This window comes from Gorilla gorilla, chromosome 1 (assembly GCF_029281585.2).
Source record: "Gorilla gorilla gorilla isolate KB3781 chromosome 1, NHGRI_mGorGor1-v2.1_pri, whole genome shotgun sequence".
NCBI lineage: Eukaryota > Metazoa > Chordata > Mammalia > Primates > Hominidae > Gorilla > Gorilla gorilla.
Window position 1 is genome coordinate 64,036,241 of NC_073224.2, and position 15,605 is coordinate 64,051,845.

The 15,605-nt window shown below is 36.1% G+C and overlaps 1 protein-coding gene and 1 long non-coding RNA gene across 2 annotated transcripts in view; one reads left to right on the forward strand and one right to left on the reverse strand.

Moving 5' to 3' along the window:
- The window catches only part of LOC129531652 (uncharacterized), a 556,454-nt gene that overhangs the window by 13,306 nt on the left and 527,543 nt on the right, over positions 1–15,605 (forward strand). The window lies entirely within an intron of this gene.
- On the reverse strand, positions 9,917–10,471 carry LOC109027020 (ubiquitin-ribosomal protein eS31 fusion protein-like). Its single transcript, XM_055378167.2, has one exon. The coding sequence runs from the start codon at positions 10,433–10,435 to the stop codon at positions 9,965–9,967; it is 471 nt and encodes a 156-aa protein (XP_055234142.2). The 5' UTR covers positions 10,436–10,471; the 3' UTR covers positions 9,917–9,964.

Consider the following 15,605-nt stretch of genomic DNA (forward strand, 5'->3'; position numbering starts at 1 on the left):
ACAAATAACTCTGAAGATGCTGAAGCTTAAAGGGCTAAGAGAGTTGGAGCCTGAAGAAAAGAAGGTTTATTTGCATTGGAACACATAAGTGCTCAGTGTTTCATTTGGAATATCATATGATACTGTTTCCCAACTTTATGAAAACTAGATGTTTTGGCTGTATTTCTAAACTTTATAACTGTTATATAAAATGTGTATCTATTTTACCTATGGGGAAACTTAGATTAAGCAAGGTGAAATGATTTACCCTTTGCTAGTAAGTAGTAAAGCCAGACTTGAAATAAGCAGCTACAAAGCCAGGCTTTTGCTACCACACTGTCTGTTATTTACCTGTTTTTTTCTCTTCATACATATGTTTGGTGTGTTAGAATAAGACATTGAAAAAACAAAAAACCAAAAAAGAAAATGAGAATTTTCACACCTGCAACTTGAGATCCAAATCCCTGGCCCAGAAAACATTTTCATATTAAGCTAATTCTGTATTCTCTTATGTCATTTTTCTGTGAAATACAACTGTAATCAGTAAAATTTAGAAATTAAATACTCCTTTCCAGGAAATGCTGGAAGATAATATTTACAGAAAGCGGGAAACAACAAGATTATATTATATCATATTACATTATAGATAGATGGCTGAAATGCCAATTTGTTACTTTAAAAATATCCTTAAACGGCAATTTTTTACAATGCAGCATTACAACTCTTGGGGTCATTGGTAAGAATAAAGAGTTCTTAGGAGAACATCACGCAATGATATGGTTGGTAACAGAGACGTGTTATAGAGGGAATGAAAATGTTCTAACAAAATTGACAGTAATATTTTACATTTGTACAACACAATTTTCAAATGTATGCAGGATTTGAAAATAAATATATACTTGAAATATATATATATTTGAAAATAAATTAAATATGATTTATTATATTTAATTTGGTCAACAACCATTTGCAGTAGTAGGACAAGTACTATAATGTTCGCCTTTTAAGATAGGGAAGTTGAGGTACAGCGAGGTCAGGTGCTTTTACTCAATGTCACTCATCAAGTTAATGATAAACTGGGATTAGAATTTGAACTTTCAGTCTTTCAGTCTCATGCTGTTTTCATAATCTGGAATTTGTTACATTATTTTTTTCACAAAAAATATGAATGAGCCTCTGTAGGTTTCATTGTGTTAGAATTTTGCAAAACATTTGAGCATGCTGTTAATTTGGAAAGGGTTATGGTAATCTTTAAGCAGAGAGTGCCGTGATTCTTGAGTTCATCATTTGTATATGTTGCAGTTTGGGGAGAGGGTCAGACATGCGATTATGTAGTGTCTTGGGAGGAATTTGGCTTGGCCTTAATTCTCAGTCATGAAGCTACAGTGACTCAGGGATCTGCTGGAACAATGACATGGAATTTACTCATCAATGGGCCATTAAAAATTAGACACACATAGCTGGGTGCCGTGGCATGCTGTAGTTCCAGCTAGTTGGGAGGCTGAGGCAGGAGGATTACTTGATCCCAGGAGTTCCAGTCTGTAATAGGCTGTGATCACATCTGTGAATATCCATAGCACTCCCGCCTGGGCAACAAAGTGAGACCCCCACCTCTAAAAAAAAATAGACAAGTAACTGATATTTTAGTGTATTTATTATAGGTTGACAGTATATAATATTTTTCCTTATTTTAATGATTGTTATAATTTAGTAAGATTTAAGTATCACACCTCATGTAAAGGAGAAAGAGCTTCTATTGAATTAATGCCAGAATAATTATGATGTTGAAATTAAACTGGTACATAAGTGAATGATTGTCTTGGTAAGCACAGGGCTCATATTGTCTATTATTTAAACAATAGAGGGCTTTTCAAAGCTGATTTATTAAAAATATGCTGCAAAAATTGATTTAGGATACCACTTTTTTTTTTTTTTTTTTTTGAGACGGAGTCTCGCTCTGTCGCCCAGGCTGGAGTGCAGTGGCACGATCTCGGCTCACTGCAAGCTCCGCCTCCCGGGTTCAGGCCATTCTCCTGCCTCAGCCTTCCGAGTAGCTGGGACTACAGGCTCCCGCCACCACGCCCGGCTAATTTTTTTATATTTTTAGTAGAGACGGGGTTTCACCGTGTTAGCCAGGATGGTCTCGATCTCCTGACCTCGTGATCCGCCCGCCTCGGCCTCCCAAAGTGCTGGGATTACAGGCATGAGCCACCGCGCCCAGCCTAGGATACCACTTAAAATACAAATGTTTTCTCTGATTTTTGAGAAAAGCATTATTGAATGCATCGTTTCTCCCAGTATGACTGAGCATCCTGAAGCATTCTGTTAGCTCCAGTACACACAGAAGGAAGCAGTTGCTTTTGCACCTTAGAGTTCCTCCATAGACAGTACACTTTGGTATTTGTTTAAAAGAACCAAATTAGTTAAGAATCATGCAGATTTTGCCTCCTCTAGTTTGCCAATTTAATCACATACAACATAACTTGAGTTGTACATCTTGTATTCCATGGATTTTATGGCAAGACTTGTAGAATAAAAATGAAAAAGATACATGAGGGAGAAACATTGCTCTGTTTCAGTCACTTTACTAATGGTTTTATGTGGGCAATTTCATTTAATCTTCAGAACAATTCCATTATGGTCCTCATTTTCCCATACATTTGGAAGAACCAAGGTATGGAGACTAAAGAGCTTTCTCATGGTCACAGAACTGGTCATTTTCTGAGCCAGGATTTGAACTAGGCAGCCTGACTCCAGAGGATGGCTTTGTACCCAGGCCTGTGCAAGCCTAAGCTCTTCAATTGTACACTATCTGGATACTTTCTTGGAGTGTGGAAACGGGGGTACACTGGGACACAGTCTTAATGTACATTCTGGAGAATGTCATTGTAAAAGTTAGTGAAATTATCAAGCTGGGAATTTACTCTCTATTTTTTTTTTCTTGTGGGGATTTAATCGATAATAGAAAGCAACAACTTTATGAAGTTTTTCAACAGGAACTCTGACCATAACTCTATAATAAACTTGTGAGAAAGAGCCATGGTATAAGTTGACACTAGCTTGAATACGTTTTGGATCTTTGTCTGGTTCTGAGGAATAAGCCCCATTTGTCAGTGTGTGCCTCAAGAGGTGCGCATGGCAGCTTGGTGTCCATGCGGCATCCATTCACAGGGAGGATTAGAAAACAATTTTGGGCCGGGCGTGGTGGCGCATGCCTGTAATCCCAGCACTTTGGGAGGCCAGGCGGGCAGATCACGAGGTCAAGAGATTGAGAATATACTGACCAACATGGTGAAACCCCGTCTCTACTAAAAATACAAAAAATTAGCCGGGCGTGGTGGCGGGCGCCTGTAGTCCCAGCTACGCGTGAGGCTGAGGCAGGAGAATGGCATGAACCCGGCAGGCAGAGCTTGCAGTGAGCCGAGATCGCGCCACGGCACCCCAGCCTGGGCGACAGAGCGAGACTCCGTCTAAAAAAAAAAAATTTTTTTTTGGAACAATATCAAGTGTTGTCATGAATAGATTCTTCAGTCTTTCCGAGCAGAAGTGAAGCTCAAAGAATAATTTAGCTCGCCTAATATTACGTCAAGACTGGTTCAATCCTGAACTGAGTTGGTTGGTAGGAATTAAAACCATGCAGTGTTTATGATAAAATGCATATTGTTGAGAGCTGACCCTTTTAGCACCTGTTTGTGAGATCTAAATTTCTTGTGTGTGTTATTTATGTGGAGAGAATAAAAGGAGTAGAATAGGAGATGTAGATACTCTATTCTGACAAGTTCACTCTGTTCTGGCTCCTTGCAACGCCTGAAGCAGAGATTCCAAATGTGGTTGTTTATGATACAGCCTGACTGGGTACCAGGAAGCATTTTCAAGTAGTACTCTATTATTTCTTATTTCCTGAAAACAGATGCCTTGTTTAAGACATATATTTAGATATCATTGTTATTTTATTTTCCTTCAAAGGAAATAATTAAAATTCAGTCTATTTTTGGATCTGGAGTGTCATTGTAATTCACATTCGCTAATTTTGGCAAGCAGTCTCCTACTGTTATGATTTTCCATTTCCTTACTTGGTACTTTCTGACATGAGAAACAGAGGGAAAGTTTTGATATTAAGTAAATGTGTTCTTCAGTCACATGTACAGCAGCAAATAATCAGTGGAACGTTTAGATAAATGAAGGCTTCATAATCGGACTTGACTTGATCTACTATAACAGACGAAAAATGAAGCAATTTAAGGGCAAATACCAAAGGTGGGGCAACTTTTAGTCCGTAACAAATAACTTCTTCCCATGTTTTGGGGAACATGTGATATTTTGGGGAAGGCTGTCTGGTTTCTGGCTTATTACCTTACGGGCATGATAAAAAAAAATCAGGGGAAAAACCAGATATTAATCACAAGTGACACTATTCATAGGTCATTTGGAATTATTTTCCATTATTGATTTGGAATTAGTGATGATATTTAGTTCAGCATTTTTATTACATTACTTTCTCTGTTAAACAATTCTAACATTTGGCACAGTGTATTTAAAAATTAATTATAATAAACTCCAGGAAGCTGACATGATTATTAGTTTCAAGCTTGATTATATAATCTAGTATTGAATAATAGAAACTCGAGAAGTTAGTTTTATAAAAAGAGAATAAATAAAAATATTAAGCATTTGAAAATATTTAATTGGAAACCATAATAAATATTAATATTGAAAGCCTTCCATTAATTAAAACATTGTCATTATTTTAGAAATGTACCATTTTATAGAAGATTAATAAAAAGTATTAAAAATTGAGTTGTGATGTAGTTTTAAGATATTATGTACTCTAGGTCAAAATGTTCCTTTAAATTCTCAAGACAACACAAAGCTGACTCACAAAAATATTGTGTGCACTTTTGTGAAAAGGGTACTATTGTTAAAAAATATGAACTTTCTCTCGTCTGGCTATTGTAACATTAAAATATGATTTAATTTTCTGGACACTTAATTTTCTTTATCTCAGATCCCTCGATTATTACTTTTTTTTTTTTTTATTTTGAGATGGAGTCTTGCTCCGTCACCCAGGCTGGAGTGCAGTGGCGTGATCTCAACTCACTGGAAGGTCTGCCTTCTGGGTTTGTGCCATTCTCCTGCCTCAGCCTCCTGAGTAGCTGGGACTACAGGCGCCCGCCACCACGCCTGGCTAATTTTTTGTATATTTTTAGTGGAGACAAGGTTTCACCGTGTTAGCCAGGATGGTCTCGATCTCCTGACCGTGTGATCTGCCTGCCTCAGCCTCCCAAAGTGCTGGGATTACAGGCATGAACCACCGCGCCTGGCCACTTATTACTTATTTTTTATATTTTGTGTATTTACTATAGGTTTTTTGCTTTGTGGTTAATATGAGACTTAAAAATCATCTTGTTATAACAGATTATTTGAAGCTGATAATACTTAACTGATTATGTTTTAAAAAAAAAACTCTATACTTTTACTCCGCCCCACCCCCACATTTAAATTTTTCAATGTTATGATTTACATAGTTTTATACTGTTACCCTTAACAAATTATTGCAGCTATTATTATTTTTAACAGTTGTGTCTTTTATACTTTATTCTAAAGACACCAGTGACTTATACACTTTCATTACAGTATCAGAGTATTCTGAATTTTATTGTGTACTTACTTTCACTAGTGAGTTCTATACTTTCATATGTTTTCATGTTACTTATTGGCATTCTTTTCTTTCAGATTGAAGAATTCCTTTTAGCATTTCTTATAAGACAGGTTTGGTGGTGGTAAACTCCCTCAACTTCTTTTAGCCTGAGAAAGTCTTTATTTCTTCATTTCTGAAGGGCAGTTTTGCTGGGCACCAAATTCTTGGTTGGCAGTTTTTTCCTTGCACTTTGAATATATCATCCCACTCTCGCCTGGCCTTTAACATCTCTGCTGAGAAACCCACTGCTAGCCTTACTGTTATCCCCTTATATGTTTTTACTTCCTTTCTCTTGGTGCTTTCAGTATCCTCTCATTGTCCTGATTTTGAACAGTTTGATTATTTTGGTGTAATCTTGTTTGCATTAAATCTGATTAGAGAACTTTGACCTTCATGTACCTGAATATTTATAACTTTTTCCAAATTTGGAAATTTTCTGCAATTATTTTTATAAAATAATTTTTTTACCCCTTTGTCCTTCTCTTCTTCATGCACTCTTATAACTCAAACATTTGCTCTTTTAATGCTGTCCCATGAATCCTATAAGCTTTCTTCATTCCTTTTCATATTTTCTCTGTGATTGCATATTTTCAAATAAATTGCCTTTTAGTTTACAGATTCTTTTCCAGCTTAATCAGTTCTGCTACTGATGCCTTCTATTTTTTTTAGTTCATTATTTATAATTTTTAGCTCCAGAATTATTGCTTTTTTAAAAAAAAATTTTGATCTCTCTGCTAAATTTCTAATTTTGGTCATTTATATATTTTTTTGATGTTGTGAAATTGTTTCTCTGTATTTTTTGAGGCTCTCTGAATGCCCCTAAAACAATTATTTTAAATTTTTTGTCAGATAGTTTACATATCTCCATTTACTTAGGGTCAACGAAGTCTTTTGATGGTGTTATATCTCCTTAGATTTTTGTGTTTTTTTGTTGCCTTACATTGATGGCTGCACATTTGAAGAAGAAGAGACTTGTTCTAGTCTTTAAAGACTGACTTTGTGAGAGCTCTTACAAGTTGAACCAACCTTGCATCCCTGGGATAAATCCCTTTTGCTTGTGATGAATGATCTTTTAAATATGTTGTTGAGCTTGGTTTGCTAGTATTTTGTTGAAGATTTTTGTAACCATATTCATCAGGGATATTGCTCTGTAGTTTTCTTTTTTCTGGTGTGTCTTTGATGGTTTTGGCATCAGGGTAATATGACCTCATAGAATGAGTTTGGAAGTATTCCCTCCTCCTTTATTTTTGAGAATAGTTTGAGTAGGATTGGTATTAGTTCTTTTTTAATCTTTTACCTGTTTAGAAAAAGAAAAGTGCAGCTCACTGCCAGCGCTCATTTAATTTTATTATACATAAACATGCTTTCAGAGGCTGAAGACAATCTGACTAATTTTCAAGGTGAAACTAAAATATGTAACCTGTTCATGGAGTTATTTGTAAACAGAACTATATCAGAATAGTCTGAATTGTTAGAATCATCTATTTCAGAATTATTAGATTCATCAAATAAATCTTCAGCCAACAACTGTTCAAGAATGATGTGAACATCATGCATAGAAATTTCATGTTTTCTAGGTTTTGACATTTTTAGCAGTCAAGAATTACTTTATTTTGTAAATGGAAATACCACTACTAAAACCAGAATGCTATAAATAGAATGACATTTTTTCTTTCCAAAGTTGATATGCTAGAGTGTTGCAAAAATAATAATGAAAGCAAGATATTTAGTGGCAAAATTTCAGGGTAAACACTGTAGCTGCAGGTGCTGCTAGTGAGTATTCTTTGGGCAAATGGGAAAAGGATTAAATGGTTGGTAGAGTTTAGCAGTGAAGCCATCAGGTCCTGGGCTTTTCTTTGCTGAGAGAATTTTCATTATGGCTTCAATCTTGTTTCTTGTTATTGGTCTGTTCAGATTTGGGATTTATTCATGCTTCAATCCTGGTAGGTTTTATGTGTCTAGGAATTTACACATTTCTTCTAGATTTTTCAATTTATTAGTATATAGTTGCTCATAGTAGGCAGAAATCCTTTGGATTTCTGTGTTATTGGTTTTAATGACTTCTTTTTAAACTCTGATGTTATTCATTTGGGTCATCTCTTTTTTTTCTTAATCTGGCTAAAGGTTTGTCAATTTTGTTTATCTTATATGAAAACAACTTTTCATTTCATTGATCTTTTGTATTGTTTTCCTTATATCAATTTCATTTGTTTCTCCTCTGATCTTTAGTATTTATTTTCTTCTACTAATCTTGTCTTTGGTTTTATCTTGCTTTTGTAGTTCTTTAAGATGCATTGTTAGGCTATGTATTTGACGTTTTCCTTCTTTTTTTGCTGTAGGTGCTTATAAACATAAATTTTTCTCTTAGTACTGCTTTTGCTGTATCCTATAGGTTTTAGTATATTGCGTTTCCATTATCATTTGTTTCAAGACATTTTTCAATTTCCTTCTTAATATCTGCATTGACCCACATATCATTCAGGAGCATATTGTTTAATTTCTCTGTGTTTGTATAGTTTCCTAAATTTCTCTTGTTATTGATTTGTAGTTTTATTCCATTTGTGGTCAGAGAAGAGGTTTGATATTATTTCAAATTTTTTGAATGCTTTAAGATATTTTTGTGACTTAACATATGGCCTACTCTTGAGAATGACCCATGTGCTGAAGAGAAGAATGTGTATTCTGCAGCTAATGGATGAAATATTTGGTAAATATCAATTAAGCCCATTTGGTCTGTAGTACAAATTAAGTTCAATATTTCTTTGTTAATTTTCTGTCTGGAAGATTTGTCCAATGCTGAAAGTGAGGTGATGAAGTCACCAGCTATTATTGTATTGGAGGCTCTCTCTCTTTCTCTGATAATATTTGCTTTATCTATCTGAGTGTTCCAGTGTTGGGTACATATATATATATATATATATATATATATATATATATATATATATATATATTTACAATTGTTATATCCTCTTGCTGAATTGACCCGTTTATCATTATATAATAACTTTCTTTGTCTCTCTTACAGTTTTTTGTCTTGAAATCTCTTTTGTCTGATATAAAGTGTAGTTACTCCTGCTCTTTTTTTGTGTGTGTTTGTTTCTGTTGGCATGGAATATCTATTTCCATCCCTTTATTTGCAGTCTATGTGTGTCTTTGTAGGTGAAGTGTGTTTCTTGTAGGCAACAGATCAGTGGGTCTTAGTTTTTTTTTTTTTTTAATTCATTCAGTCACTCTATGTCTTTTGAGAATTTAGTTCATTTACATTCAACATTATTATTGATAAGTAAGGACTTACTCCTGCCATTTTGTTATTTGTTTTCTGGTTGTTTTGTGGTCTTCCCTTTCTTCTTTTTTTCCTTCGTATCTTCCTTTTAGCGAAGGTGATTTTCTCTTGTGGTATGATTTAACTTTTTGCTTTCTATTTTTTGTGTATCTGTTGTATGTTTTTTTTATTTGAGGTTACCATGAGGCTTGCAAATACTATCTTGTGATCCATTACTTTAAACTGATGAGAACTTAACACTGAGTGCAGACAAACAAATGAAAACTAATAAAAACTCTACATTTTGACTTTGTCCCCACACTTTTAACTTTTTGTTATTTCTATTTATAGTTTATTGTGCTGTTTGTGTTTTGAAAAGTTATTGTATTTATTATTTTCGATCTGTTCATTGTTTAGTCTTTCTACTTAAGATTAGTTTATACACCACAATTACAGTGTTATAATATTCTGTGTACCATTACCAGTGGGTTGTGTACCTTCAGATGATTCTTATTGGTTGTTAACATTTTTTTCCTTCTGATTGAAAAACTTCCTTCAGCATTTTTTTTGTAGAACAGGTCTAGTGTTGACGAAATCCCTCAATTTGTGTTTGGGAAAGTCTTTATTTATCCTTCACATTTGAAGGATATTTTCAATGGATATATTATTTTAGAGTAAAAGTTTTTTTCCTTCAGCACTTTAAATTTTTCATGCAACTCTTCTGGCTCATAAGATTTCCACTGAAATGTCTGCTGCCAGAATTATTTGAGTTCCATTTTATGTTATTTGTTTATTTTTTCTTGCTGCTTTCAGGATATTTTCTTTATCTTTGACCTTTGGGAATTTAATTATTAAATGCATTGAGGTAGTCTTCTTTGGGTTAAATCTGTTTGGTGTTCTATAATCTTCCTGTACTTGGATATTTATATCTTTCTCTATGTTTGGGAAATTCTCTGTTATTATCCCTTTGAATAAACTTTCTTTTTTTTTTTTTTTTAGTTCATGTCTTTTATTAACTCATACAGTTACTTGTCTTCTGGTTTGTTGAAACAGTAAGTCAGACAACATTTGCCACAATAATGTCTGTCAAAGTGGCTTGCCATAAACACCCCAGCACCACATTCATCAGAAGGGCACTCTCGATGAAGGCGACTAATTTTACCATTCTCATCCACCTTATAATATTTCAGGACAGCCAGCTTAACCTTCTTTGTCTTGTGCTTATTCTTCCTGGGAGTGGTGTAAGACTTCTTATTCCTTTTCTTAGCACCACCACGAAGTCTCAACACAAGATGAAGAGTAGACTCCTTTTGAATATTGTAGTCAGACAAAGTACGTCCATCTTCCAGCTGCTTGCCAGCAAAGATCAGTCTCTGCTGATCAGGAGGAATTCCTTCCTTATCCTGGATCTTGGCCTTTACATTTTCTATCGTATCCGAGGGTTCAGCCTCGAGGGTGATGGTCTTCCCCGTAAGGGTTTTCACGAAAATCTGCATTTTTGTGGTGGCTCCACCGCAGATGGCGGATCGAAAAGCTGAATAAACTTTCTACTCCTATATCTTTCTCTACCTCCTCTTTAAGGCCAATAACTCTTAGATTTGATTTTTCAAGTCTATTTTCTAGATCTTATAGGTGTACTTCATTGTTTTTTATTTTTTTTCTTTTGTCTTCTCTGACTGTATTTTCAAATAGCCTGTCTTCAAGCTTACTAATTCTTTCTTCTGTTTCATCAATTCTGCTGTGAGGAGACTCTGATGCATTCTTTAGTATGTCATTTGCATTTTTCAATTCCAGAATTTCTGTTTGATTCTTTTTAATTATTTCAATCCCTTCGTTAAATGTATCTGATAAAATTCTGAATCCCTTCTCTGTGTTATCTTGAATTTCTTCGAGTTTCCTCAAAACAGCTATTTTCAATTCTGTTTGAAAGGTCACATATCTCTGTTTCTCCCAGATTGGTTCCTGGTGCCTTATTTAGTTCATTTGATGACATCATGTTTTCCTGGATGGTACTGATGATTGTGGATGCTCTTCAGTGTCTGGGTACTGAAAGGTTAGGCATTTATTGTAGTCTTCGCAGTCTGGGTCTATTTGTACCCATCCTTCTTGGGAAGGCTTTCCAGGTATTTGGAAGGACTTGGGTGTTGTGATCTATGCCATATCTGTATCAGTGGGTACTCAAAGTCCAGTAATGCTATGGTTCCTGCAGACTCATAGAGGTACCACTTTGTCAGTCTTGGATAAGGTTAGGAAGAATTCTCTGGATTACCAGGCAGATACTTTTGTCCCCATCCATCCCTTGCTTTCTCCTGAAGAAACAAGGTCTCTCTCTCTGTTATGAGCCACCTGGAGCTGGGGTTGAAATGACACAAGCACCCCTGTGGCTACCACCACTGGGACTGTACTGGGTCATATCTAAAGCTAGCACAGCACTGTGTCTCACCTAAAGCCTGACATAACCACTTTCTGGCTACTGCCTATGTTTGCTGAAGGCCCTAAACCTCTACAATCAGCAGGTGGTGAAGTCAGCCAGGCTCATGTCCTTCCCTTCAGGGTGGTGAGTCCTCCCAAGCTTCAGGTGGGTCCAGAGATGCCATATAGAAGCCAAGGACTAGAGTCAAAAACCTAAGAAATCTACCTGCTTCTTTATTCTACCAAATAAGACGAAGTTCTTCCCACTCTTTCCTCTCCTTTCCATAGGCAGAGGAGCTTCTTGCTGTGGTCACCACCACGACGGACCAATGGTAGGTATTACTAGGCTATCACCAATGTGCACTTAAGGTCCAAGTGCTCTTCAGTCAGTTTGTCATGAATGCTGCCAGGCCTGGGACTTACCCTTCAGGGAAATGGGCTCCCTTCTGGCACAGGGCAAATCCAGAAATGCCATCCAAGGGCCAAGTCCTGGAATCAGGAACCCTAAGAGCCTGCATGGTGCTCTACCTCACTGTGGCTGAGATGGTAACTAAGGTGAAAGCCCAAGCCTCTTTAAATTTTCCCTTTGCTTTTCTCAAGTAGAAGGAATCTCTCATAGTAGCTACCATACCTCAGAATGTGCTAGGTCTCACCTGAAGCCAGCACATCCCAGAATCTCTCCCCAGGCCCACGACATGCTATTTATGGTATTGCTGCTGGTTCTTTAGTGCTCAAGTGCTGTTTAGTCAGCAGGTAATGAATCCTGCCAGGACTAGGTCCTTTCCTTCAAGGCAATGGGTTCCTTCCTGGCCCAGGGTGTGTCTAGATATGTTATCCAAGAGGTAGGCTGCTCGACTCTTGTCCATTGCCATACTTTTCTGTGGTGAAGCTGGTATCCAAGATGCAAGACAAAGTCCTCTTTATTCTTCCCTCTCCTCTCTTCAAGCAGAAGGAAAGAGGCACCTTGTTGCTACGAGCTGTGCTGCTTAGGATCGGGGGAGGCATGGCACAAGCACTCCGTTAGCCTACCTGGCTGCCTAAAACAAATGTCTCACTAGGTTCCATACCCCTGACATCCACTGGCTCTGAGCCCAGCATAGCACTAGGACTTGCCTCAGAATTGCAGTCCTTGTGGCCTAGACTTCCTTTTAAATTTATTTAGAACCCCAGAGCACTTTAGCCCGCAGTGGTGAGGCTTGCCAAAACTCAAGTTCCAACCACCAGGATGAGTGGCAATTCCCCTCTGGCTAGGGCTGGTCTAAATGTTCCTCCCATGGGTGAGTTGTTGGCTGAGTTTAGCCTAGTGTTGCTTTCTGCTGTGACAGGGCAGCACTGAGTTCAGTGCAGGGTCCCACACTGAATGCATTCTCCCTCCCCCAAATTCTCCATGCTACACGGCCACTGCTGGGGGATAGGGGCAGGATGGTGTCGGTGATTCGAGGCTGTCTTTCTTACCTTCTTCAGTGGTTCTTTCAGTGATACAAAGTTATCACAACATCAGTGATCACAGCACCAGTGATCTCAGGTGCTGTGAGACTGTTCACTTGATTTTTGGTTCTTAGGAAGGTGCTTTTGTGTGTGTGTAGATACGTGTTAAATTTACTGTTCCTGTGTATGTATGGGGTGGGGAGGCAATTGGTGAAGGCTTCTATTAGCCCATCTTGCTTTACCTTCTTTTTTTTTTAATTTTTAAGACTAGAACTCGATTTATTGATAATGGAATCAAGGAATTTTTAACTTTATTTCTTTCCTACAAAATCAACTAAGTCAATAAAAAGAATTATAACTAGAGAAAAAAATGACCTGAAAAATGGCCACAATTCCAAATTAGAAACTGTGAACTCTGTTTATTGGTCATATATTGTGAAGATTATGTTGTAAGCCATCATATACTTGCTTGGACCTTGAGGAAGTTACATATTTGTCCTAAAAAAATAGTTACAATTCTGAAAAGAGCATTCAGTAATTTTTATGTAAGGAAAACTAGAATTGTTCCTAGAGGGACACCATTTGACACCAAGGAATACCAAGTGAGGCAGATCCCAGGACAAATGACGTTTTATTACCTGGGAACTAGGCTTCTTGTTGGAAGTAAAATGGATGAAGGGGGTGCTAAAGAGGGTCTTTATTACACTAAGCCACACTATTTACTTGAGTGCTAAAAATTGAGGAAAGATGTGCCCCCATTGCAGAGAAAATAGCAGTTTTAGTGAGATGGTAAGTAAGTATTGTTGGGGACAATGTATAACAATGGAGGCTGTCTTTTGATACATTTAGGCCGCTATAACAGAATACCATAGACTGGGTGGCTTCTAAACAACAGAAATGTATTATTCACAGTTCTAGAGGATGGAGAATCCTATATCAAGGTGCCAACAAATTCCATATGTGATGAGGGTCTGCTTCTTGGTTCATAAATATTTGTCTTCTGTCTGTGGATGGAAACGTGGTGGATGGAAAAGAGAACTCTTTGTAGTTCTTTGTATAAGAGCTGTCAACCCATTCATGAAGACTTCATCCTCATGACCTGATCACCTCCCAAAGACCTCACCCGCTAATATTATCACTGGGGGTTAGGATTTCAGTGTATGCATTTTGGGAGCACACATACTTTCAGTCTTAAATAGAGGCTATATAATGTCCCAGAACACTCATTGCCTGTTACCGATTCTAACCCCTCTTTCATATAGTTTTAGAACAATTAGCAGATCCATTTATTAAAAAAGTAATAATTAGAAATGACTAGGACAGTACCTATGCATACAAATGCAAAAGGAGGAAATGAATATAATTAAAACTAGATGAAGAACATATATTGTGAGGGGAATTACCCAGAATAACAGAAAAAATAATTTTTGAATGACGTTAAGATAAAGAATTTTCCTGTATTTTAAACAAAGCAGAGAATACAATATCTCCAAAATAATATCATAAAGAAAACAGACTGAGGTGGAAATAAGCTGGAAGAACTTATAAACAAAATGGAATAAAAAAGAAAACATAATGGAGATGAAAAACATATTAGAAGCAATGAAAAGAACATATACACAGTTGAAAACAGAATCAGTAAAATGGTAAGTAGATTTAATGAAATGATCTAAAATGAAATGGAAAAAATAAGGATATAAAGATGATTATAGGGAGTCCAATCCATGCATACATTTCTATAAGAGATAGAATTTTAATTCAATATTAATTATTTAATTCCAGTTTCTCATTTTAGGTTTTGATGTACTAGATGATAGATTAGTTATCTGCTGCTATGTACCAAATTACCCCAAACTTTAATGGCTTAAATAACATTTACCGTCTAGCAGCTTCTGTGGATTAGGAATTCAGGTGTAGTTTTGTTAAGTCCTTTGGCTCAGGGCCTCTCAGAAAGCCACAATCAAGGTGTTAGTTGGGGGCTGCAGTCATCTCAAGGCTCCAGTGGGGAAGGATCTGCTTCCAAGCTCAGTCACATGATGCTTGGCAGGATTCAGTTTCTCAAAAGTAATTGAACTTCCTGTTTATGGTACAAACTTTATGCCTTGTTTCTTCATGGCTTTGCCTCTTGCATCTAGAAGTCCAGATCATTGGAAAATGAAAAAACTCTTGTGTCTCTTAAGTGCCTTGCTCTTGAAACTAAAATATTTATCTTTCAAGACAATTTTCCAGGCTGTAAGTTTAATATAAATTTACTTAGCAACTTGACTGACTTATCTTTTTAACAAGTGGAACAATCAATTATCTATATATACTTCTACCTTTTCTTCTCTCTCTGTACATAGGAAAAATGTCCAGAGTGTTAATCAATAAACTTTCAGAAAATAATTTCTAAATGTTAAGATTTTAAGGGATTTAAGAATATTTTCTTCTGTACTACATTGTTTTATTTTTGGTTACTTATAATGAGCATATACAATTTTTATAGGGGTAATAATGTTATTATCCTTAGCTAAGAAAATAAAAATAAAACCAAAGGGACATGTGTACCAGAATATATTTATAGTATTCTTGATATGATAAAAACTCACACAAATAATAGCTGCAACATTACTATTTTTAAAATAGCATCATATAAATATACACTTGAATTCATTAGAATTTTTGCTTTAATTAAGCAAGAATTTTATTTTTTTGGCTAAAACATATGAATACATATTTTTATCACAGATCATTTATTTCACTCAATGCATATAACGGGATTGATTGAGTTTTAATTAAACCTCTGAGATGTGGTCCACACTCTGTAGTTTATTTTTGGTTCTATCT